General features: G+C 49.2%; 11 protein-coding genes across 11 annotated transcripts; 7 read left to right on the top strand and 4 right to left on the bottom strand.

Moving 5' to 3' along the window:
* Positions 1–103: 103 nt before the first annotated feature.
* FTJAE_2172 (high-affinity glucose transporter) lies at positions 104–1,677 on the bottom strand (the record flags this gene model as incomplete). The annotated part of the gene is made up of 2 exons (XM_037348339.1): positions 104–1,478; positions 1,529–1,677. The coding sequence occupies 2 exons, from the start codon at positions 1,675–1,677 to the stop codon at positions 104–106; spliced, it is 1,524 nt and encodes a 507-aa protein (XP_037210676.1).
* A 1,511-nt stretch (positions 1,678–3,188) lies between these two features.
* On the top strand, positions 3,189–5,890 carry FTJAE_2173 (uncharacterized protein; the record flags this gene model as incomplete). Its single annotated transcript, XM_037348340.1, has 5 exons — positions 3,189–3,208; positions 3,493–3,692; positions 3,747–5,608; positions 5,666–5,735; positions 5,826–5,890. 5 exons carry the CDS (start codon positions 3,189–3,191, stop codon positions 5,888–5,890), a joined length of 2,217 nt encoding a protein of 738 aa, XP_037210677.1.
* A 729-nt stretch (positions 5,891–6,619) lies between these two features.
* On the top strand, positions 6,620–7,043 carry FTJAE_2174 (glycine-rich rna binding protein; the record flags this gene model as incomplete). The annotated part of the gene is made up of 4 exons (XM_037348341.1): positions 6,620–6,645; positions 6,709–6,781; positions 6,835–6,941; positions 6,995–7,043. 4 exons carry the CDS (start codon positions 6,620–6,622, stop codon positions 7,041–7,043), a joined length of 255 nt encoding a protein of 84 aa, XP_037210678.1.
* Positions 7,044–8,341: 1,298 nt separating this feature from the next.
* On the bottom strand, positions 8,342–8,926 carry FTJAE_2175 (cupin 2 conserved barrel domain protein; the record flags this gene model as incomplete). The annotated part of the gene is made up of 1 exon (XM_037348342.1): positions 8,342–8,926. The coding sequence occupies one exon, from the start codon at positions 8,924–8,926 to the stop codon at positions 8,342–8,344; it is 585 nt and encodes a 194-aa protein (XP_037210679.1).
* Positions 8,927–9,509: 583 nt separating this feature from the next.
* On the bottom strand, positions 9,510–9,719 carry FTJAE_2176 (uncharacterized protein; the record flags this gene model as incomplete). Its single annotated transcript, XM_037348343.1, has 1 exon — positions 9,510–9,719. The coding sequence occupies one exon, from the start codon at positions 9,717–9,719 to the stop codon at positions 9,510–9,512; it is 210 nt and encodes a 69-aa protein (XP_037210680.1).
* Positions 9,720–10,525: 806 nt separating this feature from the next.
* Positions 10,526–12,473, top strand: FTJAE_2177 (glutamyl-tRNA(Gln) amidotransferase subunit A; the record flags this gene model as incomplete). Its single annotated transcript, XM_037348344.1, has 2 exons — positions 10,526–10,814; positions 11,005–12,473. The coding sequence occupies 2 exons, from the start codon at positions 10,526–10,528 to the stop codon at positions 12,471–12,473; spliced, it is 1,758 nt and encodes a 585-aa protein (XP_037210681.1).
* A 720-nt stretch (positions 12,474–13,193) lies between these two features.
* Positions 13,194–17,652, top strand: FTJAE_2178 (Cu2+-exporting ATPase; the record flags this gene model as incomplete). The annotated part of the gene is made up of 5 exons (XM_037348345.1): positions 13,194–13,775; positions 13,924–13,976; positions 14,465–14,751; positions 14,815–14,883; positions 14,927–17,652. 5 exons carry the CDS (start codon positions 13,194–13,196, stop codon positions 17,650–17,652), a joined length of 3,717 nt encoding a protein of 1,238 aa, XP_037210682.1.
* Positions 17,653–18,440: 788 nt separating this feature from the next.
* FTJAE_2179 (DNA recombination protein) lies at positions 18,441–20,186 on the top strand (the record flags this gene model as incomplete). Its single annotated transcript, XM_037348346.1, has 1 exon — positions 18,441–20,186. The coding sequence occupies one exon, from the start codon at positions 18,441–18,443 to the stop codon at positions 20,184–20,186; it is 1,746 nt and encodes a 581-aa protein (XP_037210683.1).
* Positions 20,187–20,292: 106 nt separating this feature from the next.
* Positions 20,293–21,494, bottom strand: FTJAE_2180 (uncharacterized protein; the record flags this gene model as incomplete). Its single annotated transcript, XM_037348348.1, has 3 exons — positions 20,293–20,574; positions 20,622–20,718; positions 20,857–21,494. The coding sequence occupies 3 exons, from the start codon at positions 21,492–21,494 to the stop codon at positions 20,293–20,295; spliced, it is 1,017 nt and encodes a 338-aa protein (XP_037210684.1).
* Positions 21,495–22,296: 802 nt separating this feature from the next.
* FTJAE_2181 (uncharacterized protein) lies at positions 22,297–24,524 on the top strand (the record flags this gene model as incomplete). The annotated part of the gene is made up of 5 exons (XM_037348349.1): positions 22,297–22,370; positions 22,574–22,591; positions 22,641–23,337; positions 23,387–23,638; positions 23,694–24,524. 5 exons carry the CDS (start codon positions 22,297–22,299, stop codon positions 24,522–24,524), a joined length of 1,872 nt encoding a protein of 623 aa, XP_037210685.1.
* A 454-nt stretch (positions 24,525–24,978) lies between these two features.
* Positions 24,979–26,563, top strand: FTJAE_2182 (benzoate 4-monooxygenase; the record flags this gene model as incomplete). Its single annotated transcript, XM_037348350.1, has 5 exons — positions 24,979–25,356; positions 25,407–25,933; positions 26,095–26,263; positions 26,313–26,457; positions 26,502–26,563. 5 exons carry the CDS (start codon positions 24,979–24,981, stop codon positions 26,561–26,563), a joined length of 1,281 nt encoding a protein of 426 aa, XP_037210686.1.
* Between the last annotated feature and the right edge of the window lie 87 nt (positions 26,564–26,650).

Here is a 26,650-nt window from a genome sequence, read left to right on the forward strand (position 1 = left end):
TAAAACATTAATAATAGATTATATTGTATGGATACGTCTACTGCCAGTCCTAGCGAAAAGCCAAGAGCTGAGCCTAACTATCCGATCCGTCCGGCATTGCACATTAGATCTTGTCAACGTGCTCTCCAGTCTCGTGCTGGGCAGCAAGCTTCTCGTCAATGGCCTCAGCCCTACGAGCGAGATCAGCCTGCAGGTTCGCAGTATACTCGCTCTTGTCGACGAATGGAATGAACCAAGGAGCGTTGGTGAAGAGATAGTTCATCTCTTCGAGAGGAAGCTGCTTGGTCTCAGGAACGAAAGCCCAGACGCAGAGGGCGTTGGTAAAGTTGCAGATAACAAAGACGAGGTAGTATTTCCAGCCAACGGCTCCCATGGCAATACCAGTCACCTGACCAATCATGGTGTTGAAGGCGAAAGAAGTCATGGTCGCGAGGGAGACGCCCTTGGCTCGGGTTCGGGTATCGAAGATCTCGGCGGGGATGATCCAGGAGAGGGGTCCGCAAGTGGCTGAGAAAGAGAAGTTGTACGCCCAAGTAACTATGATGAATCCCCAACCTTGAGCAGCGCTACCAGAACCAGGAGGATAGACAACGAGCATGATGGTGGCGATGATAAAGGTGAGCATGTTGAACAGATTACCCCAGATGAGCGTCCATCGACGACCGAATTGATCAATGAAGGCAATGCAGAGAGCCTGGGCGATCAGAGCAATAATGGAGTTGATAGCCTGATACTTAAGCGCATCTCCAGGTCCAATTCCAGCTTGTCCATAGATCGTAACAGAGTAGTACTGAATGGCAGACACACCCGTCATCTGGATCGACGCCTGAAGACCACAAGCGATCAAAAGACGACGGAAGCAAGAAACATCCCTGAAGAGCTCGAGATATGACTTGGCACCGTTTGCATGCTCATCGGCAATGCTTTCCTGAATCTGCTCGATCTCCGCACGCACCCAGGGATCGTCCTCGTTGCCGTTGGAGTGGAGGCGAGCCAGGGTCTTGAGCGCGTCGTCCTGCTTACCCTGGTCCATGAGCCAGCGGGGAGACTCGGGGAAGACAAAGATGAGAGCACCGAGGATGACGGCGGGGATGATCTGGATGCCGAGGGGAATTCGCCACTGTCGGTTGTCGCTGAAGTTGGTGAATGTGCCCCAGCCCGTCCACGAGGCGATAAGAGCTCCGATTCCCAGCATGAATTGCTGGAGAGCTGTGACTCGGCCTCGGATGGAAGGGTGTGCGATCTCAGCTTGGTATAGGGGGATGATCATGGTCAAGAAACCGACGCCAAGACCGGCGAGGAAGCGACCGGCCATGAGGTATGAGATCTTGGGTGCTCCAGTCTGGAGAGCACCTCCGAGAGTGAAGATTATAGAACCAATGGTGATAGTCCATCGTCGACCGGTGTATTCGGTTGTAGGACCAGCGAACATGGCACCAAAGAAGGCACCGGCGGTGAAGAGCGCAACTACAGCACCACTGCAAGAGTCAGCGTCTAAACGGTCCCAATGCGGAGATTGTTAACTTACGTATCGGCAGCTGTGTCGCTCGTGTCGAACTCCCGGTGGTAAGAAGGCGAGGCAATGACCTGGGCGATAACACCCAAATCATAGCCAAAGAGCAGCGATCCAAAGGACGCAAACACTCCAACGAGGAACTGGTAAACCTTGGGCTTCATGATGACTGCTTGAACAATATGCAGAGCGATGGGTATGAAGTGATCGGCAGAAGGGGGACTTCAACAGCTTTTAATACTTTTCATCAACGACCCAGAAGCTTGGAGCTACAGAGTTGCATCGCCCTTCTCGCGCTCCAATAGCTGATGGTCCCAGCGACAGCAACCCCAGAACTCAATGCATCTAGCGTGAAAATGCTCCCCATGGGGGAGAATGGGGGCACTTGCAAACGACCCTCGCGAAAAGAAAAAAACACGAAACAGTGCCGAAGACACGCTAAGGGAGGAACCTATTAACAGCGCGTGACATTCGCATAGAAGCGCTTCTTCGTGATTGGAGCGCAAAAGAGCATTCTTAAGCTAGATGTTAATGGTGAGAGAGGAATGCCAAGCTAATGAGGAGAAAGGGCAACCCGCGTATTCTTAGCATGGGTTAAGGTCGGGTTGTTTGCCGGATTTGTGGGTGCGGGGTTTCAGCTGACATGCTTGGGAGGGGCGCTATGCTGTTTCTATCGTCATGTCCGGGGCAGGAGTCGATGCGGAATCGTGCCGGGCCTGGGAGCATGGGAGATGGGTTGGGCTGGGCTTGGGGTGATGCATCCGAGGTACGAGCATGTGGATGACTTTGCATGAGAGGGAGATGGGATGAAATTTCATGATCTAAAGTTCGTGATGGAGAGAGATCGGGGCATGTCAGGTTGCTTGGCTACATGCCAAGATGGTCCTGGGTGAGGTTATAAAATGGATTGTGAATATTCGTATTGGTACTCTGATTAAGGGAACAAAAGTTATCTATGCTTATTGCTTAAAGACTGGGTCCAATCGGGAGCGCAGATCAGATACACACCACAACGCTTGTTGTCGCGTGGTTTTTGTGGGTTTACGAAGAGTTACTCGCAAAGATGCATTGCCAATGTCGATCTGGATTATTGACAGTTTCAGATCATTTGCATATCATTTTCATTGCTGGAATAACTCGCACCCGATAATCCTCTGTAAGAATTGATTTGTCTGGTGGCATCGCGTCACATTGAGCCAACATGATCATTGGTGCAAATACAGGGTAAGCAATCCTCTGTAACGCACTCAGTCCATTCGGGCATATCGCATCATGACACGTTATTCCCGGCCTGTACGCTCGCCTTCATGCATTCAATCTAGAAGGGCTTGATTGGCCAGGGCAGCCCCGCGATGGGTTATCGATAAAGAGACGTCAGGGGATCTTGACATGGATGGGAATGGAGATTGTTCCCAACGACAAGTGATCTTGCAATTCTTGCATGCTTCTACATGTGGCTCTAGCAATTTATTCCCTTATCTTTTGGCAAGGGAAGATCCGTGAGCAGTTTTGACAGGTCGAAATCAACCGATGGCATCGAAGGTATCATTCTTGATAAGCGCGCGCCTAGCTGCAGTGTTACAGCGATAAATCCTTCCAATCAGCAGGGCGGAAATTGTGTCACATCATGAGTTCTTAACCAGAGTTGAGATAATATATAACAGAATCACCCACCATGATCCCTCTCGTTGCTATGTAATGTGTAAGATCTCGGATTAAGTCTCTGAATTACTTGTTATTATTATGAGTCTTTGCAAAAGTTGCCAAGAAGCCTTGCCTGACTTCCCATCCTCAGATGGGGTTGGCGATGCTCCCATAATTCATAGTGGACCATCACCGAAGCCGTGCACATGGGAAAGGAGAAAAGACCCCAAACAGCCATCGCAAGCACGATGGTTTATGAAAGGGCGTTTCTCACTGCACTCGTCTTGGGACACGTTTGTGGCATCCTTGGAAGCTGATTGTCCTCTCTGTTGGAGCTGCTGGCGGGCGATCCGATCATCGCCAATTGCGTCACCAAGCGATGAAAGAGTAGCCGACTTTCAAGCAACGATAACTTATGCCCATTTCGATATCGAAGACGACTTCTTTAACATCTGGGTCTGCCTTGAGGGTACTGGACTGAAGGCGACGAGGCTTCGGCTGAATATCACAAAGACATCAAGAGAACTCTTTGAAGGTGAGTAATAAACTCATCATGGGTATCAGTGGAGAGCCGACTAAAACAACGCAGAAACAGAAAGCAAGAACCCCATTCCAGCCCAACATACGGCTCAATCAGCCGCCGAGGTAGCGAATCGGTGGATTGGAGTCTGCGACGAGAACCACCCTTCATGCCTGGCTCGAGCGACACCGCCTTCGGATGCAAAAATGCCCACAAGGTTGCTTGACCTTGGCACCGGAGATTCGACAACGTGGCGCATAATTGAGACTCAGCAAGAACGACTTCCTTACGTTGCGCTCTCGCATCGATGGACTGAGAACACCCCGACTCTCCTGCAAAAGAACTACGACGCGTACTGTGACTCTCAGCCAGATGGCATCTTGCCACCAGACTACAGAGACATGCTAGATATATGCCGCGCCCTCCCTATCCGGTATATCTGGATTGACTCCCTCTGCATTATTCAAGATGACAACGGTACCGATTTCCGTCATGAAGCTCCCATCATGCTCGATGTATATCGCTATGCTTTCCTGACCTTGATGATACTATGGGAATTCTCCGATTCAACTGTCTTTCGCAACTGCCGACCCAGTACCATAGCCCGACCTCGGCCGCAGTCGTATAAGCGCCCTGCATTGACAGAAACCAGCCAAGATACCTTGTTCACTTATTTAAAAAAGCTTGTGGTTTCCCAGGGAGACTCATCAAGCCACGACTCTATGTCCAGTACCAATAAATATGCATTTGTCAGAGTTGAAAACACAGGGAGCTACAATTTCGATGTGAATAACGCGCCCATCAACAAAAGGGCCTGGGTTTTACAGGAACGATCGCTGTCAAGGCGCATTCTCTGCTTAGGAAACGAACAGCTGTATTGGGAATGCGATGGCCAGACCACAGTACCATTAATTGCGAATGAGGCATCCCCTGACGGATTACCATCAATCACCCAGCGCGAGAGTCTTTGCTCTCTGTCAGGGACTCAAAGTGTCCGAAGTTGGAACTTGCTGCTTGAGGAGTATACTGCACGCCAGCTTACCTACGAAGAGGATAGGCTCGTTGCTCTTTCCGGAGTTGCTAGAGCGGTTGCAGATTCAACTGGACATACCTATTTCGCCGGCATATGGGTTGAGTCATGGATGCTGGACCTACTCTGGGAGCCAGATGTAGCCCGGCCCGAGCCTGTTCGGGAAAAGCCAAGCACGATGGGAGTATCTAGCATGGAATCACCTTCTTGGTCCTGGTTGAGTTTTCCTGGATCGGTAATACCAGGGCCACAAAGATGTGGATTCGGACTTGGACTCGATTCGAAGCAAGTCATTGCATTGTCGTTTCTGAGCCAAACAATGATTAGTCCTGCAGACGCAGACCCATATGTCTACTTTCATCAAGCTACAATCAGCATAAGGGGCCTGCTTATACCAGTCGAATTCGCTGGTATTGATGATCCAGGAAAGCCACCGATATTCTTTCGACTCCACAAAGACATCGAGTTTGCATCGGTTAGTATAGATTGCCTTCGCTTAACACCTTGGGAAGATCATGAAACAGAGTACGCCCCATTCGAGTTTCATTTCAGCAAGCCCATAAGACCTTGTGCAAAGTACTTCCTTATCCCGTTATTCCTCCAGCAAGGTGGTGCCAAGGACTCTTTAAGAAGCCACGTAGGAGATACGCAGGGCCATGGGCTAGTAGTTCAAGAAAGCTTTCAAAATGGAAAGCGCGTGTTCATTAGAGTCGGAACATGGAGAGAGGACTACAGTTGCCCATCTCAACTCAGCCCCATGATAAACAATACACTGGATCGGAATGTCGTTGGTGCTGTGCCATCGAAAAACAGCGAGGATGCAGCGGATGCGGAATGCGCTTTTGATACGCACCTTCGCAACTATGTGACGTGCCAAGTGTCATCAACTGTAAAGTTTCCAGTAAGATGGAAACGACAGATGAATTACATTAGAGGAAGTCAGGGGGACCATATACAGATTGAAGAGCTTCACAGGGATAGCGACAAGGGAGACCAGAAAGGAAGCATTGCTGTCACCAGTGTTGAATGTTTCTTATTACCCCATTTCAGTCAAGCGGAGTGGGCTACTATCTCTATAGCATAGGCAGCGCATTTAGTTACTTTACATCCCATGACAGTCCCGATATTCTTGGATGATCAGATTGAGGTGCGGTCGTTTTCGGTGCAGGAGGCTGGTCAGTAGAATAACAATTCTCACTACTGTTAGAATAATAACCAATTGGTTGGTCTGATTAAGCCCAAGACAAACCAAGGCTAATTTTGAACAGGGCTCAGTCCACATTTGGCGATTGCAACCAACCTCGTCTGACTCCACATCTATAACGGAAGTCCGGCTCGGCTAGAGCAAAAAGCCGCCGACATTGCTGGCCAAGGCGCTAAAAAAGGTCCAAACAGCCTATTGGACAAGCTTGCCGCTGGACTTCGAAACTAAGTCTATTACATCTCCATTTAGGGGATGAATATGACAACATTGGGCATTTTTGCCGCTGGCCCAAATATGAAACTGATCACCTTACGCGTTTTGTACTGTGTTGCATTGTGCTATATATAAACACAAAAACATTGGTCAACGTTACCGCGGGCCATTGCCAGACCTTTGCCGCTAGCCGATATCGTGAGAACATTACAGATATTTGACATTATGGTCACTTTATAGCGCTGGGAAGCCAGAAGGTATTGGTCAAGCTAACCGCTGGGCCTGAAGATGCAACACAGCACCTCGGTAATTTTGGTTGCATTCTTATGGGTGAGGCCTCAGAGTAAAGAGGGCGATATAGTCGTTCCCAAGCCTCAATGCCTATAAGAGACACGGACCCAGCAACTCATCAACTTACAAAACATACCTCTTATCTACAACAAACCACCAAAACACCTTTCTACATTCTATAGCCATCAAGTCACCATCTTCATCATGGCCGCTGCTGATCTCGTTATCAAGTGAGTCGCACCCAGAGTAACACCTATAGGCTATAGCAGTCTCTAATCCGATACTCTGTTTAGCAACATTGCCAGGGACACTGATGAAGAAACCCTTATGCAAGTATTTTCGGAGTATGGTGAGGTTCTGAACACCGTCAGTTTCTCAAACCCATGATTCAAACACACAAGTGCTAAGCCTTCGGTTAGATTGTTATGCGCGATAGAGATACTGGCAAGTCTTGCCACTTCGGGTTTGTGACTTTCAGTACCGCCGAGGAAGCTGAGATGGCAAGGACCCGTATGCATAACCAGGAGTAAGTTGAACTCAATAGCAAAAGCAACAAGAGCTAACAAAAAGTGAATTTAGACTTGACGGTCGCCGAGTCAGGGTGTCATATGGCAATATACGACGATGAACGTAAAAGGCAGGAATTGAAACAATGCTGGAATGAATCATGTCGGAGAAGTGGTCCGAAGCTGTATGTAGCCGTATGTGGGATTGCGATTATTATTTATGTTATCAACCTTATCTATTTTAAGAGCAACAGTTTTGCCAATTTCCGTGAAAGTATTCAACGTATGAAGGGCGCGTCGCCTGATAAAAGTAATTAAGGTATCAGACTAAAGCAGAACCAGCGGCTTCAGATAAAGGTTAAAAAAACCAGAACTAGACGCCCGATGCTAAGCCCAGCCAAACAATGAAATAGCCACGGCGTAATTTTGACTCTCAGGCTCTGTCGAGGATCATCCTCAGCGTCACCAAAGCCATCTATGACAGTTGAAGATCTGCAGCCGATCCTCAGCTGGGCTGAGACACGGGCGGGATGCGCAGCGAGGCCACCAAGCTAACCACAGATGGACGACAACTTCGCTACGCTATTGGCTCAACTACGTGTCGCGATCAGACATATTGCCTCAAGCTGAGAGACTTTGTGCCGTGCTATGCCTGATGACGTGAGAGCTACGTTTTGTTGGAATGCATTGATATCAGGGAAGGAGTCAGCATAGTGTTTACGCTCCGGCTATATAAGACAGAAGACAGGTCCCCAAAATATCGAGACCTTTCTAATGCAAGATTACATCAAATTTTCATAAATCACACGTTGCTATCATCCAGTACGATCCATAATGTCTCTTAAGGTCTACGTCGGGTAAGACCTCTTAAAGATGCACTGAGACTTTTATCTGACAATGCCCTTTCTCGATTAGAAACCTGTCATGGAACACCACTGACGAGAGTTTGCGGAATCGTTTCAGTCAATATGGCAGTGTCTTAGATTCGGCAAGTTTTAACATTTCTCTTATCAGGCGCTTTACGATATCCTGACCTCTGACATAGATCGTGATGCGTGATCGAGACACTGGTCGCTCTCGGGGCTTTGGCTTTGTGACCTATAGCAATTCCAGTGAAGCTGAGAGTGCAATCGGCGCCATGAACGATCAGGAGTGAGTATCACATGTTTATCCTCATAGACGCGTACCCTGACAATAAGCCACTTTTAAAATCGATGGATACCAAGTCAAGGTCAACTTGGCCAACACTCGTGTAGCTGGAGGCGGTGGGGGCTACGCAGGAGGTCAAAGCGGTTACGGTGGAGGGTATCAACAGGGAGGAGGATACGGAAATGGTGGCTATCCCCAAGGAGGATATGGCGGAGGCTATTAAAACCGTCGATATGTGACGTAGGTAAATGGCTAGATCTACATGTGGCTCCTACTGCCCTTGGAGAAGTCCCTGCAACGCTTCTTCAGTGTCATAAGCCTCCAATAGCTCAGCCTTGAGCTTCTCAATCTCATCCTTCTGGTCCCTCCTCACGCCATCCAACATACCCTTCGCGGGGCCGATAAGGTGAGCGTCACTAAGCTCCATCACAACAGCCATGAGCACCAAGCTATCTCCCATCTTCGCCAGCTTTCCATCCGCGTCAAGGCCATTCATGATCTTTAACAGCGTCTCGAAGTCCGCATCCCCCGGTTCGAGGATTACTCGCAAGACAGCGCCTCCATCACAATTGACGAGGTACTTGTGAAAGAGGTTTGGCGTAACAGTCTGCGGTTTGCCCACTTCTAGTGGCTGAGCGGAAGCTTCTAGGGTGTCCAGGTCGGGATCGGTGCTTTTATAAAGAGAGATAGACCCTTCGATGAGATCAAATGTTTCTGAGAAACGTGTGTGGAAGTGAGGAGGCACAGTAGTTCCGGGAGTCATGGTTTCAATGAAGATTGTGCGCTTGCCATCGTTGAGGGTTGTCGACTCCTCGAGCCGAAAGCGGCGTTGATCCCAACGACGTTCTGATGACATATTGACAAACAGGAGTTATAATAGCGAGAGTAGTAGTAATTAAACGAGTTCTCGTAAAACACTTCACTCAGTCCATATCCTATGTTTAAATACTCGACTTCACTTCGTAATGCTGACGGCTTATTCAGCGGCTCATCAGCTACTAACCCCGCCGCGTTACGCGTTTGGGGTTAGTGATTATGAAGGATTCAGATCTGCGCCTCGAGATATCTTATCTAGGCGCAATTACCGATTAGATAACTGACCGATTTGATAACTGAATCAGCATCTGCCAAAAGCCGAGTTTGTCATCAGGAGGTGGTTTCTCCTCCTGGTCCGGCCTGGGCTGGCTTGTTACACATTAAATGAGTGGATGGCATCTGGGCCACGATGCAGTATGGTGTACTTGCATTGGAGCCAGAGGAAAGAACTGGAATGACATAGACCCGAAGAGAAATGTGGCCTGTGAACCTCAGTAGCTGCTCAGAAAATGTCCTTGAGCTTTTAGACATTCTCGGCTTGAACATGAACTCGAGAGCTGAACCCACTCCCGGATGGTCAAGTATTATGAACCCCAAGCCTTCAAACAAGGAGTGGCCTCATCTTAATCGGCAAGATAGGCATTGACACTGATGCTCTGAGAAGGACCCTGATGATTACGTTGCGTAGTAGAATACGTAGCGCCAGCGGGAACCTGGTCATCCACGTCGCCAAGCTGCCAACCAACCAAGGCGTTGACGACATGCTGGGCCAGGTTATCAATGATGACCTGGATCTCATTGGGGGCAAGTCTGATGATGGTAACTTTTTGCATACTTGAACGCAACAGACACCGCTTGTTGACCCCAGGCCAACGGATGTTGGCTCGGCGGACCAAAGCTGCGGCATCAGCAGCAGCAGCTAGATCAGCACCAAGATGATAGTCGTGGGTCCAGCAGACATAGGTGCTGTTCTGTGAGTCATCAGTAAGGGTCAGGTCCTTCACAGCGTTGCTATTATGTCTCTTAGTACGTGATTGTCTCTAGACACTCTTGTCCGATGTGGGCTTATATCGATTATCACTCTGTTATACTAGATAAAAGAGAATTGCCTTACGGCAACTAATTAAGTAACATCTTATTATTATATATTTAATAATAACTAGCGGGACTGGAATATACCCGGCAGGTAGAAAATGAAATCCGAACCCGCCGGGTAGTTGCCGCCTCTAAGCTTAAGGCCCTGATCGGTAAACGATGGGTAATAGATATCGGATAACAATATAGGTACTTTTTAAATTAGCACCCTGTAGCTGTACAGATAGAGCCTATCGATATCCGAATCCAATTCTCGCCGATCAGGGCCTAAAAAGTACCCATATTGTTATCTGATATCCATTATCCGTCGTTCACCGATCAGGGCCTTGAACTAAGTAACTCTGCTTGACATTTATTAGTGCATCTTCAAGTTAGCTATGATAGTAGTTAACTCGTCTAAGTGCAACTCGATTCATCAGCTAAGTATATTAATGCGGATTGCGCGCTTTACAGTCATCGCTTTCTTCAACGGTTTCAAATTCCCTCTGCTCTCAGACAAAGGCCTCAAGTGTAATTGAGACAGACGTCTTGAACAGTCCAAACTATGTTTGCCGCATCTCTTTCCATCCTTGCAGCACTCTCTGGGGTTACGCATGCCAGCCTGATCAATCACGGCGCGGCTGTGACAGTCAATGGGGTGCAGTACTTTGTGCATCCCGAGCCCGTGCGGTTCCCCCTGGTGCCTTCTTGTCTGCATAATCACAGACTTGGCGAACTTGTCCCGGTCACCATCTTCGAGGCCAAAGACAGCCGATTTGATGAGTCTACTCTTAACAAGACCGTTAAGGCTTGGCTTGCCAAGGATGACGTTTTCAACGAGGGTTTTCTGCAAGGTACGTTATCATTACTCTGTGGCGACTGCCATTTAGACTTATGCAGTTTAAGCGCTCTATGTGAACAAAAAGTTGGTTTATAGTCTTATGTTGGCCTTCCTATACTAATGTAACGCATCATCGTTGTGGGAGGAAATGGAATACCCCTTCGATGTTCCCAGCGGTCCTTACATCTTGAACCCATCAACAGGTTCTCTGCATATCCCGTATCGACTTTATTCTGATACTCAAGGCGCCTTCGCCCAAGGCGTCATACCCGTCCCGGGCGGATCTTTCGGGGCACTCCCAGCTGCAATCCCTGGCTCCTCGTCCATTACAATCGGCGTTCCTTCGAGAATCTACTACACTCCAAGTGACAAATACCCGCTTGCTGGTGTGCGTCTCGGTGTAAAGGATATCTACGACGTCCACGGCCTCAAGACTGGAGCTGGAAGCCGTGCCTACTATGACCTCTACCCCGAAGCCAACGGCACTGCACCTACAGTGCAGCATCTGCTCGATGCCGGAGCTGTCCTGGTCGGCAAGATGAAAACAACTCAATTCGCTGCACCCGAAAATGCCAGAGACGCCATTGACTACCAAACTCCGTTCAACCCTAGAGGCGATGGCTATCAAGAAGCTGGATCATCCTCGTCCGGACCCGGGGCTGGGGTCGCTTCCTACAATTGGTTAGATCTGGCTTTGGGGTCTGATACGGGAGGGTCCATTCGGGTACCAGCCGAGGATAACGGAGTCTTCGGGAACCGCCCGACGCATGGTCTTGCGTCGTTATCACGGGTTGTTCCACTGGGACCAGAGTTTGATACGGCTGGTTTTCTGGCTCGCGATACTAAGATTTGGTCGAAAGCTTGCAAGGTTATCTACTCGAATCTTACGACAAACTATACACGCTATCCGAAACGAGTCCTTACATACGACCTCCCATCGGCCAAGGACGCCAGCCTTTCCGAGTCGGACCGTGTAATCACTCAATTCGTTGATAAGCTAGTCAAGTTTCTTTCGGCCAACCTCGCAACCTTTAATTACACCGAGGAATGGTCTCGCAGCCATCCGAAAGGCACACCCAGCGACTTGCAGGAGTTTGCTGGGTTGACATGGGCGGTTATCTCAGCCAAGCAGCAGACCCGACTTGTTCGCGCTCCATTCTTCAAGGATTATGCAGCCGCACACGACGGACGCGTGCCCTTTGTCAATCCCTCCACCAATGGTAGTTGGAGCTGGTCTGACACTCTTTCTAATACACTGGACGAAGCAGTTGTAAACCAGACCACTTTCAAGAATTGGTGGAATATGGTCATGCTCCCCAAGAATGCAGAAACGTGCTCAGAAAGCCTAATGCTCTATACCTTTAAAGAAGCCACCCCAGCATACAGAAGTGATCCAGGTAGCTTTTTAGGTTCTGATGGTTTGGTAGGTGTTCTGCTCGGGCTGAACACCGGCTTCATCTCGCCGATGGCTGGGAATCCGGACTTTGCAGTTCCCATTGGCCAAGTCAAGTATAATAGCAGCATCACCAAACACATAGAATATCTACCGGTCTCTATCAGAATTATGGCAGCAGAGGGATGCGATGGTATGTTGCTGGATCTGATTAATGATCTCGTCAAGGCTGGGATATTGCCGGAAGTCCAGCCTGGAAATAGCATTAAGAAAGATTGAGACGATGTATAGACGCGTACATGGAATGCCAGACTAGCTTGAAGAATAAAACGGCATAATATATCATGGTATGAATAGTTCTGCAGATACCAACAGGAACCTTAAGTCTCTGCTAATGTGTAGCCATTGGCCAAGCGGCTCGGCGCAGAAAGGGCCAACTTCAGTTATGATATAATATCAATAATTGACATAATACATTACATCGAAAGCGGAATGTCCAGGGTAAGCAAGTTATCCCACAGTTCCATAAATCGGAGCAAGCCACCAATCACATCCGTCAAAAGTGTCCGCCCCGCCCCGCGGCGTGGATTCAATTCCCAGGTTTTCCGCTTGGCAAAAGCAGCTCGGGAGAGAACCTTGATGGCCGCACCCGTCGCCAAAAAAACCAACCAGCAAACGCAAACACGACACGCTACTATATATGCTCTGCTCCCTAGTCTAGTACCGCAGGCATGAACCCTCAAAGTATAAGTGACAAGAGCCAGCACCGCGCCTGCGATCCCTGCCGTCAGTCTCTTTCTCTCTTTCCCCTCTTTGTACCTCCATCATCAGCTGATGAAATGACGTATAGGCAAGCGAAAAGTCCGATGTTCTCGCCACACTCCTTTATGCGAACGATGTTCTCACTTTGCTTTGACCTGCGAGTACTCTCCTATGAGGACCATAGGGAGGCCGAGAAGGGGGCAGCCGCTGGGGTATAGAGGGAGTGGCGTGGTGGGCATGGCTGCGTCGCCGGAGGTTATGGATACGGGGAACTTTATGGATCAGTTTCTTGATGATTTGGGGACGCCATTGCCGAGTTTTGATATGGGCTTTTCGACTGAGCAGGATAATGCGCAGGGACAGGAAGGGCTGCCGTCGGATTTGTTCGATCGGGCAGCGATGCAGCAGGACCAGAATGGGGTGTATCCAGGAACCACGGAGAAGGCGATGGACATGACACCGACGTCTCAAAACACTGAGAGCATAGCGACACCAGGGACGTCTTCTCAGAAATGCTCCTGCATCGAGTTGGTCAATCAGCATTTCTCCGACATTGAGAGCTCTCTCGAGACCTTCCAGACCCTTAAAGTCTTGAAGCAGTCTCTCGCATCAGCAAGGACGATCCTTGAGTGCACAGTCTGCTTCCAGTCCATCAAGAGCCCACGTACATCACGAAACGTTTATCTCCTGGGTTCTCTCCTATCAAGCATCGGCTCCTCATACGGCGACTTTTTCTACGTACAGAAGCAGCGCACCGAGTCGTCGGTTGGTACACCAATCCGTCTTGTAGTTGGACAACAACCAGATGCTCGGGACGTAGTAGAGCTTTCCCTCGGGGGACCAAGTTACATCGCATTTCTACAAGCGAGTCTGAAAGGGGAGTTGGATTGTCTTGTGAAACTGGGTGAGGGGCTGGCGACGAGACAGAGTCAACTTCACACCGAAGGTCACGAGAACTGCGAAACAGGGACGAGCTGTTCGAATACAGAGTCACTGCCGACGACGAAACATCCTACTGAGGTATGTCCGAAGGAAGTTGACATGACAACTGCCTGTGCATGCTTCAGGACAGTCGATCAGGTCAAGGCCGCGATAGCAGAGGCGCAACGGATCATCTCAGCGTGATGATTACTATACGATTATGACTTATGATTATCCGACAAGCTTTTAGCAATATACCCAATGCTTGTCTCTCTCAATGACTCTCCCTTCTGGCAGTGACGTAAATGTAATCACGAGAGATTATGTCGTACGAAATGACTGATTGGAAAAAAAAGTCCCCGCGCCTCCTGTTTCACAGTCTAAAATGGTTTAGCGAGGAGAATCGCGGCGCGGAAACGGAGCGCGGAGACTTTTAGCGGTGGTGGAGCCATCCGCGGAACACGAAGAAACTGGCTTGCGATGAGTTGCGACTCACGATGTTTCGAGTATTTAATGAAGATAAATTCTGCCTGGTTTGAGTTTCTCTAAAATCACACCTTGTATTGCAATTTACTACTCCCCTATAGAATCTCCATCTTTTACGAAACCATGGGTGCATCTTGCTGTGGATCTAAGGCTGAGCGTGTTAGTGCCGGCTTGGAGGACCATGGCCATCAGCACACCAATCATGGAAGCGATTCTCCAACAATCGAGCACGATGGCTCTCATGATCATGACCATGACCATGACCATGCTCACAGTGACGGCGATGAACACGCCCACGAGCACGGAGGATGCTGTGATGATCACTCCGATGCTTCTAGTATGACCTCACAAGCTTCAACTTGCTGCGGCAGCGAGGAACACTGCAGTGGTAAGTCCTCTTCATCTTGACCAAATCGACTGCAAGTTCCCTCTAATACTCGCGCTACCGTAGAGAAATGTATCTATGCCATAGCGGCCATCGAGTGCAAAAAGGCCTGCGACGATGATCCAGACCACGAAGGTACCTTGCCTCCATACCACAACGTGACTACCCAATTTAACAGGTACAGGTTCACAGGACCAGCCCCATGAACATGACCATGGCCTTCACAAGACCGACACAGCCTGCGGTACTCATCTCGAAGCTGCTTTCAACCAGTACAGCAGCTACCTCGAACAGATTCGCTGCATCTGCCGAAGCGCCATCGAGCAGGGAATGACGTCCCTCGAAACATGCTGCATGAGCACCCGAGCGACCCCAACCAAAAAGCATCGAAGAAAACATGCAAAGAAGAATGCTGCACCTTTTATCCCCGCTTTCATTCCCTCTGGAACAGGCAGTAAACAGGTTGATGTTGAGAACGCTGCGAATCTTGAGACTGTGGGCTTTCTTGTTAGTGGTATGGACTGTACCTCTTGTGCAGACAAGTTGCTCCGGATTTTTGGTAGTATGACTGGTGTTTCTAATGCTCAAGTCAACTTTGTCATGGGCAAAGGAGAGTTCGACGTTGATGCATCTATCACCAATGCTGAGGAGGTACTGAGCTTTGTATCTGGTGCAAGTGGCTTTATGCTTAGCAAGATCATCGGCGGGAACTACTACGTCGATGTTTTGGCTACGACTGCGCAGAGCAAGGATCTTATCGATAATCCACCCCAAGGTGTGACGGATGTTCAGTCGCTTGACAAGAAGACAGTCCGCCTCTCGTACGAACCCACTACAATTGGAGCTCGAGACCTGTTGGAGTCAGTCAAAGACAAGTGCAATGGTCTGGCTGAACCCCGTGGAGATCCTCAACTCGAAAACAGTCGCCGTCGTCTCTGGGACCAACTCACGAAGACCCTCGTCGCCGCAGCCCTCACCATCCCCGTCGCAGTAGTCTCATGGAGTGAGAACCTCGTCGACAAGAAGACAGAGGGGATCGTTTCACTGATTCTCGGTACACTTGTCCAATGCATCGCTATCCCTGAGTTCTACCGCCCTGCTATATCCGCTGTTTGGTACAGTCGAACTGTCGAGATGGACATGCTTGTCGTCATCAGCATCACCGCTGCTTATGTCTACTCTGTCGTTGCGTTTAGCTTCGAGATGGCGGGTAAACCTCTTGACGAGGGGCAATTCTTCGAGACTAGCACCATGCTTATCACGCTCATCCTCGTTGGTCGCCTCATCGCCGCTTTCGCCCGTGTCCAAGCTGTTTCGGCTGTATCTCTTCGCTCTAAGCAGAATAACATTGCTGTGCTGGTCGAGAAGGAAGGGGATCGTGAGATTGACGCTCGCCTTCTTCAGTATGGAGACGTGTTCAAGGTTCTGCCTCACTCGAGAGTTCCTACGGATGGTGTTGTGCTATCTGGCAAGACAGAGGTTGATGAGTCGATGCTTACGGGAGAGACACTGCCTATTGTTAAGCAGAAGGGTAGTGACTTGATTGCGGGGACGGTCAATGGAGGTGGTACCGTCACTGTTCAGTTGACGCGTCTTCCTGGGAAGAACACGGTCACAGACATTGCTCAGCTCGTGGAAGAAGCCGCAAAGTCAAGGCCTGAGATTCAAGACCTCGCTAACAAAGTCGCTGGCTGGTTTGTCCCCGCAATGGCTACTGTTGCTATATTGGTTCTTGTCATCTGGATCGCCTGCAGTATTGAGGTTCTCAACTATGATGCTGGAAAGAGTGTTGGCAATGCCATCACCTACGCAGTGGCTACTCTCGCAGTCGCTTGCCCCTGCGCTCTTGGTCTTGCAGTCCCTATGGTTCTCGTCGTCGCTGGTGGTATCGCAGCTCGAGGTGGTGTCATCATCAAATCTGCTGATACAACTGAGGGAGCACGCAAGACTAGCGATGTTGTCTTTGACAAGACTGGCACGATCACTGAGGCCGAGCTTGCTGTGACTGAGCAGGTCAATCTTAATGGTGACATGGCAGATAACCTTGCGTTGGCAAAGGCTCTTGTTTCTGGTGGCAAACATCCCGTCTCGGCCGCCGTTGAGAAACATCTTGAAGGACAGTCCATCAAGGCCATGCCCGAAGTGGTCAATGTTCAGGTTGTCCCAGGCGCTGGAGTCGAGGCAGATTACCTAGACTCAACTCTCAGAGCCGGGAATGCTCGATGGACTGGAGCTGACAAACTGGATGATGTGTCGCGCCTTCAGCATGGTGGTCTCACTACTCTTGTCGTGACTCGCAACTCTGTTCCTCTTGTCGTCTTTGGCCTCTCAGCTCAGGTACGCCCAGAAGCAGTCCGAGTTATTTCTGAGCTCAAATCTCGCAACATCAACGTTCACCTTGTTTCTGGAGATCAGATCAAAGCTGTCCACGCTGTTGCGGCATCTGTTGGTATCCCACCTGAGAATGTTGTCGGTGAGCGTACTCCACCTGAAAAGAGAGACTATGTCGCTTCTCTGATGGATCAGGGCAAGCAAGTCATGTTCTGCGGTGATGGCACGAATGACGCCATTGCTGTAGCTCAAGCTCACGTCGGCGCTCAAATGGGCGGTGGTTTGACAAGCAGCGATGTGACACAGGGTGCAGCAGATGTCGTTCTCCTGAATGGCCTTGAAGGCATTCCTTTCCTTCTTGATATCAGCAAAGTCTCATTCCAGCGCATGTACTTCAACTTTGTATGGTCTGCTGTTTACAATATCCTGGCGATCACGATGGCTAGCGGTGCTTGGGTTGAGTTCAGGATTCCACCTCGGTATGCTGGTTTGGGAGAGATGGTCAGCGTGGTGCCTGTTATCCTTGCTGCCAACTCCATGTTCTTTGCGCGATACTTTAAGCTCAAGGAATGATGATGGATTGTTTATGTTGATTAGGCGCTTCAAACTCAAAATCCTTCCGTTACCTGTATCAGACCAAGCGCGCCAACTGCCTTTAGTTAAGACTATGTGGATTGTAAAGAACCCAACTACATAGTAGCCAAAATCAAGAAATTAGTGACCTCACACCTCTATCTTTTCCTCAAACGTCTCTTGCTTGTCGCCCTCGGTCAGCCTCTTTACAACCTTGGCGTCTTGCCATCAAACAGGACAGCAATTTCTTCCAGCGTCGGGCCTTTGGCCTCAACAAACAAGAACCAGATACAAGCCACTTCAATAACCAGAATAATAATATAGATAAAGTAAAACCTCCAGTGAGTGGGGAAAGCCGACGCTTTTAAGGTGTCGAGACTTGGACCAGCAAAGCTATGCTCCGTTTGTTGGAAGTGTTGAACATGGAGAAGTTGAAAGGGGAATAATTCTGTTAGCCCGGCTGGAGCAAGTTCATGCTTTTCCAGCTACAATCTCTGGCCATCGATAATTGCTCGTATCGCCATTCGCCACGCCACGGCCTTGTAGGAGCGGCATTGCAGCCAATAAGAAGACATATATTCCGGGTTGCACGACACATGAATAGTCGGCGTACCAACCAATCGCAAAGGTTGGATTCCGTTTACCATGATATCATTGAGTGTCACGCGTGTCCCTTCCGTTGTTCAATAACTGTTGTTACCCTACTTTACCCCTCAGTCCTAGTCTTGCTTCCTCGCGTGCATTCTACAACTCTATCTCGCACATCGCATTGAACATACCAACATAACATGGGCTCACTCAGCATCGACATTCCTCACCTGAGGCGCAATGAGAATTCCAAGCAGCTCATCGTCAACGGATGCCCATTTCTCATGAGAGCAGGCGAACTTCAAAACTCTTCGTTGTCATCGGTTGAGTACATGGAGCCGATTTGGCAAAAGATGGTCGACACAAACATCAACACTCTGCTGGGCTCTGTGACTTGGGAGATGATAGAGCCTGAAGAGGATGTTTTCGACTTTTCTGTCCTGGACGAGATCATCATTGCGGCACGGAAGCACTCGATGCATCTTGTGTTGCTTTGGTTTGGTTCATTCAAAAACGGTAACGTATCCCTTCTGAGACATGGTTGGCAAACATTGACGGGGCTTAGGTCTTTCGACATATGTGCTATCGTGGATCAAGCAGAACACGAAGCGATTCCCCGAGCAAAACTACGCAAAGCTGGTGGTCGTCTTGAAGCGGCTGATGTCGTATCAATCTTCCACCCGGAATGTCGTAAAGCTGACACCAAGGCCTTTGGTGCACTCATGCAACATCTACGCGAGTTCGACGAGCCATACTCCACAGTCATCATGGTTCAGGTTGAGAACGAGAGTGGTTTGCTGGGCGATTCGCGTGATGGGTCTGAACTAGCCGAGCAAGCCTTTCGCCAACCTGTTCCTCGGGAGCTACTTGACTTCCTCACTTCAAGCTGGGAGAGCCTTCACGAAGATATGAAAACGCACAACCTGGCACACTTCGATCCTCTGCGCGAGTTTGAAGGTGGCGACTGGGAGACAGTTTTCGGATCAAGTCCACATACCGACGAGCTCTTCATGGCGTATCACTACGCTCTCTACGTGAACCAAGTTGCAGCCGCTGGCAAAGCACAATATCCTATTCCACATTACACCAATATGTGGATGAACTACGCCGGGGATGATAGCGATAACGACTTCCCTGTCATCGTGGGTGGGGGCGATATGCCCGGGGATTATCCCTCTGGCGGTGCTGTAAGCAACGTCATGGATATCTGGATGCAGTTCGCACCCAACCTGGACTTCCTCGGCCCTGATATCTATCTCAACGATTACGGCAAGTCCTGTGCAAAGTATAGGCATAGAAATCAGCCGCTCTTTGTTCCGGAAATGAGACGAGATGAGTATGGCGTTCGGCGTATATGGATTGCTTTTGGCTCACATGCCGCCATCGGCACGTCTCCTTTCGGGGTTGATACGGTAGACCCAGCTGATAGTCCCCTCACCAAGCATTACGCGCTTCTTAAGTCAGTGTCAGCTATTATTCTTGAAGCACAGCGTCAACGTAACTCATCAGTCGGGTTCTGCTTCGACGAGATTGCCAGCTGTGAATCCAAGAGCATCTCTCAACCCATCAAGCGGAGCTGGGGAGGTTTCGACATCACAATCGATCGATGCTTTGTCTTTGGAAAGGCAGGGACAGGATCAGGAATGGTCATTCATCGAGGGGGCGGCAAGTTCCTTCTGATCGGGTGGGGGTTCCATGTCAGCGCAAAGAGTACGTCGCAGAATGCAACTTTTACCGGGATCCTCAAATTCGAGGAGAAGGCTGTCGATGATGAGGAGACTGGTAGTTTGCGAACAGTTCGTGTTTTGAATGGGGATGAGACCAGGAGTGGCAGCCTTGCTATGATGCCTAACGAGGATCCTGATTATGGCGGCTTTCCTATATCTGTCACTATCCCAGCTAGGACGATGATTGCCGAGGTAACGTTTTATTCTGTCTCCGAGTAGCTTAGAAATACTTCAAGACTGTCCATATCATTAAATTATTTATCGATCAACCTGAACTGTAGAACCTTGATATCCCTATCCTTGTCTCTGCCATGTTGTTCTCCTCCTAAATCGCAGCACTTTCGTCAATATTATACATGTTTACGCCATCCAACGTCAGAGCCTCAGTGTCAAATGCAGTGTATTTGCCCTGTCCATTGACCTCTTGAGCACGAGCTTCAAAGCTGTCCATGTCAAGATCCATGCCCGCGGTTACTGGCGCAAGTTCCTTCTCACCAAGAGGAAGCGAGTATTGTATCAAAAATCGCAGCATCCAGCCGTCAAGCGTATGTGTTCTGTAATCACTGGAGAGTAAGCAGTAATTCTGAAAAGTGACGAGTCGATGCATCTATCAAAAGTCAGTCCCACCCATTTTCTCACAGTTGAATAACATACCATGGACTCAGTGTTTGGCCAGTAGCGTCGCAGTTCGAGGATCGCCTCAAAATTTGGCTTGAGGGCATCTCGGACAGGTTGGACATCCTCGTCCAAACTGAACAAAAGCGTATGGAGCAAGACAGATGAGGATACAACTGCCATGTGACCGACAGTTGGGTAGACAACCTCGCAATTGTCCTTCTGCTGAGCTAGCTTAAGGAGGTCGCTGTACGAGGAAGCGTGTAATTTTCACTTGGCTTGATATATCGCTGCCAGTGGTGATGAAGAGGCTGTAGGCTCGAGAAAGCGAAAGTATAGTAGGGTGGCGTAGTGATGATAGCCTAAGTGGATAGCGATGAATGCGCCCCCATGGCCTTCTTCAATGTGTCGCTCAAGATTCTCCATGCTCATCCTAGCACATGAGGGTATTGTCTGTTCCCAGTCTTGCAGTACCGCAGACAGCGACGCGATAGTCGACTCAATTTCGTCGTTACCGATGTTTCTATGAACACTGCGATGATTGAGATCCTTGATCGGTCCAAACAGGCGGACCAGAGAAATCTTGTGCGCCCAAAGGCCCGGCTGCCAGGGAACCCTCAGTTCCGTCTCGTCGCTAGAGCGTCGGCTTCCATGATTTGCAGCAGATTGACACCAATACCTGTGAACGGTAAGTAGCCGCCGAAGAGGAATCTCGGTGTACCACTTACGGAAGAATAGGGCTTCAGAAGAGGGGTTCAGGTGGGCAGCGTAGAGGTTAGCGATTAAAATACATGTCTGCACGTTCTCGATGCAAATGTTTTCCAAGTCCGCCAGAAGTAAGCCCTTGGATTCGCCAATGTATGTGTCTTCCAATGACCTAATCTTGTCATGTGCATCGAATCTAGCACCCATACTGCAAATAGCCAGTAGTAGCGCTTTATTGACAGAGCCATCCTGTACCTGTTTCTTCAGGGTAGCGGGGTGGAACAAGCTATGGGGTCGATTATGGAGCTTGGTGAGATAGTGATGAACAAGACGAGTAGCGACGTTGACTGGGATATCGACCGTTTGGCGGCAGGGAAAGTCTTTGGGCCGTGACGTTTGTTAAGTACACTTGACATTCTTCATCTGACACTGGTCGCATCAGTCTCTAACTCGCCAGGTGCATTTCCGCTTGATCTTCGGCATTCGGTGCATGCTTTGAAGGGCTTCGTTATAACCAAGGAAGTACTGTGTCCTGTGATGTTTCTGTTTGAGGAATGGTGACCGGATCTGGGGTGGGGAGGGGTGATTAGGGGCGGAATAAAACTCCGGGGTAAATCTTTAGGCGCTCATTACCTTGGCGCGTCATCGGAAGCTGCGGTCTGCTCTTATGCCGGTCGCCGTCCGGAAGCGGAGTAAAGAAGACAGAAGTTCAATCAGCTTTAGAGATCCCTGAAGGGAAGACGACTTGAACTCCCTCAGTCAATGTCTATGCGCATCGACAATTAATTGTCTCATATGTGCGCAATGGCTCGGTTCTGCTGATCCTTGGTACTTGCAAATACTGTAGTCAGAACTCAGTTCCCCACATCGGAAATACCACATTCCAATTGGCCAAAATACCGCTCTTTTCTTCGGTTAAAACGGGTCTCGGCATGACGGTCGAGTCGAGTATCCTTGCCCGCTCCGCATATTTTTCCCATTCCTGAAACTACACCAAGGTGAGATCATTATGGGTGAGAATCGCAAAGCAGTGTCAAGAACTAAAGCCCGGTCCAAACGAGCGCAATATGTCAACCAGGCCTGGTAGGTAGCCCACCGTCCACGCCACACCATACATGTAGCTGACTGTAGCCTAGTACCTACTGTAGACGACGAAAGACCAAGTGTGATGGTAAATCTTTCAAGCCCCAAGTCTTGTAACAATGCTAAGTCCGCCTGAAAGGTGAACAGCCTTGTAGGGGATGCTCTGCGCTGCGTAGAATATGCGTTTATGAAAATACGCAAAGTCTGCCGAATCCGGCCTTGTGCGTCCTTGCGATTCTAGCAGGAGGTCATATTAATATCTCAAAATAGGGCGAACCCTCGGAATACACTCAACGCACCTATCCATACTGTCACCTCATGCAACGCAACTGCCGAAGACAGTTCCAAAATAACTACAAATGAATCCACGCTCATCTATGGTGAGACTCAGAAAGCTGGAATGATGCCACATGCTTCGCAAAGCGTTCCGGAATTCTGCGGCCCGTCAAGCTCCGAGTTCGCCTTAAGAGCTGTTAGCGGGAACCTCAGGGAGATGGGCATGCCTTCTGCTCTTCTCAGCGAGCTGAGCTGTGATAGTGGGAACATTTCGGATGTCCCATCTCGCTTCTCGAGTTATGGCCCGTTCATGAAGCTTGTGACTATGGATCCGTTATGGGATATACCTAAGACGGAGGCTGCTACTCTCGTCAAAAAATGGTTCACTAGCATGGGCAGTCTTTACCCATTTCTGCGCGAGCAAGAGCTGCAAGGCACATTTGACAGGCTATATGCAGTTATGGAGCCTATCAATGTTAGGGCGCCGGTCCCCCGAAGAGAGCTGGCAGCAGATGTTCTTTTGAATGACGAGACTAATAAGTTGAAGATTGTTCTCGCTGTTAGCAAAACAATGGAGAATGGTGGTAGGAACGTTCAAGCCCAGAGGTTGTTCCAAAGCACAACAGAAGCAGTTGAGAGTCTGATATGGAATCCCAGTGGCATCAGTGGCATACAGCTGTTGGTATTGACTGTTAGCAGCTCTATCACTAGTCCAGACTGGCTACTAATTCGTTTTGTAGGCCATTTATCATTACCAACTTGACGATGAAGTCCGGACAGGGAGGATGATTGGGCTTGCAGCAAGACTTTGCTTGGAGATAGGTCTACATCGACACACAACTATAAAGAAGGTGTTTGTGAATCATGAGGATCAAAAGACTGCGTTGAATGTCTTTTGGTCTGTATACATGCTTGAAAGACGCATTTGTCTTGGCCAGGGCATTCCGTACTCCATTCAAGACTCTTACGTGGACCAGTCGCTATTTCTGCAGGTTGGTGGCAAGACTACATACAAAAATGGAAACTATCTTATTGACGCCTCTTTAGGATAATTCAGATCCTGTACTTTGCTGTCTGCTCAAGTGGACTAAGCTTGTAGGGGGCGCGTGGAAGGTTATGAACATCGACGGAGAGAACGGAGCAGAGGTCCAAGGTGATGATCTCGAGTATCTGGACGCCCAGGCCAGCCAGTGGTATGACGATCTACCACAGCACCTCAAGCTCGACATAAGCCATTGCCAAAGTCAGCCATTCTCGACGTCCCTTTTTATTCAAGCAGCTCTGTATCTTCGTCAAAGTCTTCTTCGCAACTTGATCTTCCGTCCTGTACTGCAATCTGTCTCTCGAATCAACCAACACGAAGCCAAGGCCCATATCGCAGTACGCCTGGCCAAAGACGCGGTGTCGACGCTTCGCAGACTGAGTACTCACAGAACATTGATATTCTCCCATGTTCTCTTCTTCAAACACCTTCTAGTTGCAGCATTTGGGAATATCCTACTCGCAATTGTACATGCCCATAGCCTATTCTGGGATACGGTGCGAACGGAATTTGATCAAGCGCTTGATCTTATTGAGCTTCTCAGCACAAGGTCGCCCCCAATGATCCAGTTATGGCATCGCCTGCAGGGCTTACGAGAGCTTCCTCAATGGTTGAACGCATTGCCAAAACCGGCGTTGTCAAGTGACCCTCATACAGGACCCAGTGAAGACCGTGGAAGGGATGGTTTATTGCCGGGCTCACCGACTGATTCAATATTCAACTCGAATCTACCCTTTGAGTCTTTGTCTGGAGTTTTCACATTCTCGTCTGAAATCGGCATTGGAATTGACGGCTTTCCTGACTTTTCGTTTCTTTTACATGAGAACCTCGAATAAAGGCATTATCCAGTTACGGGAGGTTATTCTATGTAATGACAGTATGTTAGTATGGACTGGCTGAAGTCTGGTCGTAAAATGGCTAAAAGGGCAGCTGATTAAGTAAACATCGATTGTAAGCATAAGACAATAAAGCCATTCTTGAGCTCCTCGCCCCGACAGTTATCTTGGTCTCCGTTGTGTGCCTTTTCCGATCCGAGGGTCTTGGATCTAAATTATCGGCAGTTGAGCTTGCGGGGAAATCCACTGTACTAGTTCCGATACACACACTAGTTCCGTGTTGCTCAAGAACGCTAGTTCCGCCTCCGCGCTTCCCGAATGTAGCTTCCAGTCGGCATAGAGTATGTAAGCAGATGAGCCTGTAGATGTGCAAAGTAAGTATAAAAGCGGGAGCTATAACTTCTTGTTTCTTCCTTACGTTTATTATACATTTATTGCTAAAATATCACTTAAGATGGAATCTTTCATGAGCTGGGCCATTGGCCTGCCAATCCTCCTTCAAACGTCGACCGTGGTCGGCTTCTTGGTGCTTGGATACATTGTTTACTACCGCTACCTCCACCCGCTCGCCAAGTACCCTGGCCCCCCACTCGCCTCGCTCACCAACTTGTGGAAGACATACCATCTTTGGAGCCTACATCTCCCTCATACGCTTGTTCGTCTGCATGAGCAGTATGGCGACGTCGTACGGGTCGGGCCAAATGACTTGTCGTTTCGAAATCCCGATGCCGTTAATACCATCTACAAGGCAGGCCGACAACTACAAAAGACGGGGTTTTATGATGGATTTACGGCTTTCAATCCTAACTTGTTTGGAACACAAGATGAAGAGGTATGCTAACCTTCGTCCCTCGATGAGCTTTTAACTAAGCCTTGTATCAGATTCACGCCATCAGGCGTCGCCAAATGGCCCATGCCTTCTCCCTGCAATCTATCAAGGAGATGGAGCATTTCGTTGACAGCCATATCATGAAACTTAGGAAAAACCTTGACAACTTCTGTGACACCAACCAAGAGTTTGATCTAAAGGACATGATTGCCTTTTACGTCTTTGACGTGCTTGGTGAGCTCGCTTTCAGCAGAAGTTTCGACTCGCAGGATGGGAGAGATCTATCCCGGCTACCGCCCATCAACGACCATATCTATCTCGCTTGTTTGATGGGAATGACACCAGAGGCTCTCCCGTGGATCAAGAAGGTTCTACCCTTCATCCCCATTCCATGGATCAAACGCCTACTCAACGCTCGTGCGCAGCTTCGGAATCTGACCGCGGCGTGCGTCCGGCAAAGAATTGAAGCTGGTAACAGCGATCGCAGGGACCTTCTCTCGTCCTTACTGGTGGCCGTCGACCCTGAGACTGGGTCTAAGCTTACTGAGTTGGATATCAATACCGAGGCCTTTGCAATGGTGTAAGTGACTTTGTCTATGTTTCTTGCCATATTCTCACAAGCCGCAGTGTCGCTGGTTCTCATACAACCTCTGGAACACTGACATTATTGTTCTCCCATGTGTTGAAGAACACCGAGATGTTGAACAAGGTAATTAAAGAATTAGATGCGAACTTGTCTAGTCATGCAGGTCAAGTCATTCCCTACGCGGCCCTCGAGAAAGACCTACCATACACTATGGCATGCATACATGAAAATTTCAGGATTAACCCTGTGTTCACCATGCCATTGCCTCGGAAGATTATGACTCCAGGTGGATTCACGATCCAGGGACAACAAGTACCTCAGAAGGTGAGGTTGAGCCACCCTCTGAGAGAATTCCAAGTCTAATATTAGAAAGACCGTTGTCTTCGCTCTGAACCACGTCGTTCACCACAACCCATCGGTCTGGGGCGAGGACCACGACCAGTTCATCCCAGATCGCTTCCTCGGACCCAACGGCAAGGAGCTCCAGAGTTACTTGTCGCCTTTCAGTACTGGGCATCGTATGTGCATAGGCAAGAACCTGGCGATGATGAACATTTTGAAGGTGCTCTCTACAGTACTGAGAAATTACAAACTGGAGATGCTCCACCCGGAAGAACCGGTTGAGACTTTGAGCGTGGGTATTTCTGAGAAGAAGGGAGGCTTAATGTGCAAAATATCGAGGAGGTAGCGTTGGTTGGCAATGGCAAGGCC

Source organism: Fusarium tjaetaba (genome assembly GCF_013396195.1).
Source record: "Fusarium tjaetaba strain NRRL 66243 chromosome Unknown NRRL66243_c0000040, whole genome shotgun sequence".
Taxonomy (NCBI): domain Eukaryota; kingdom Fungi; phylum Ascomycota; class Sordariomycetes; order Hypocreales; family Nectriaceae; genus Fusarium; species Fusarium tjaetaba.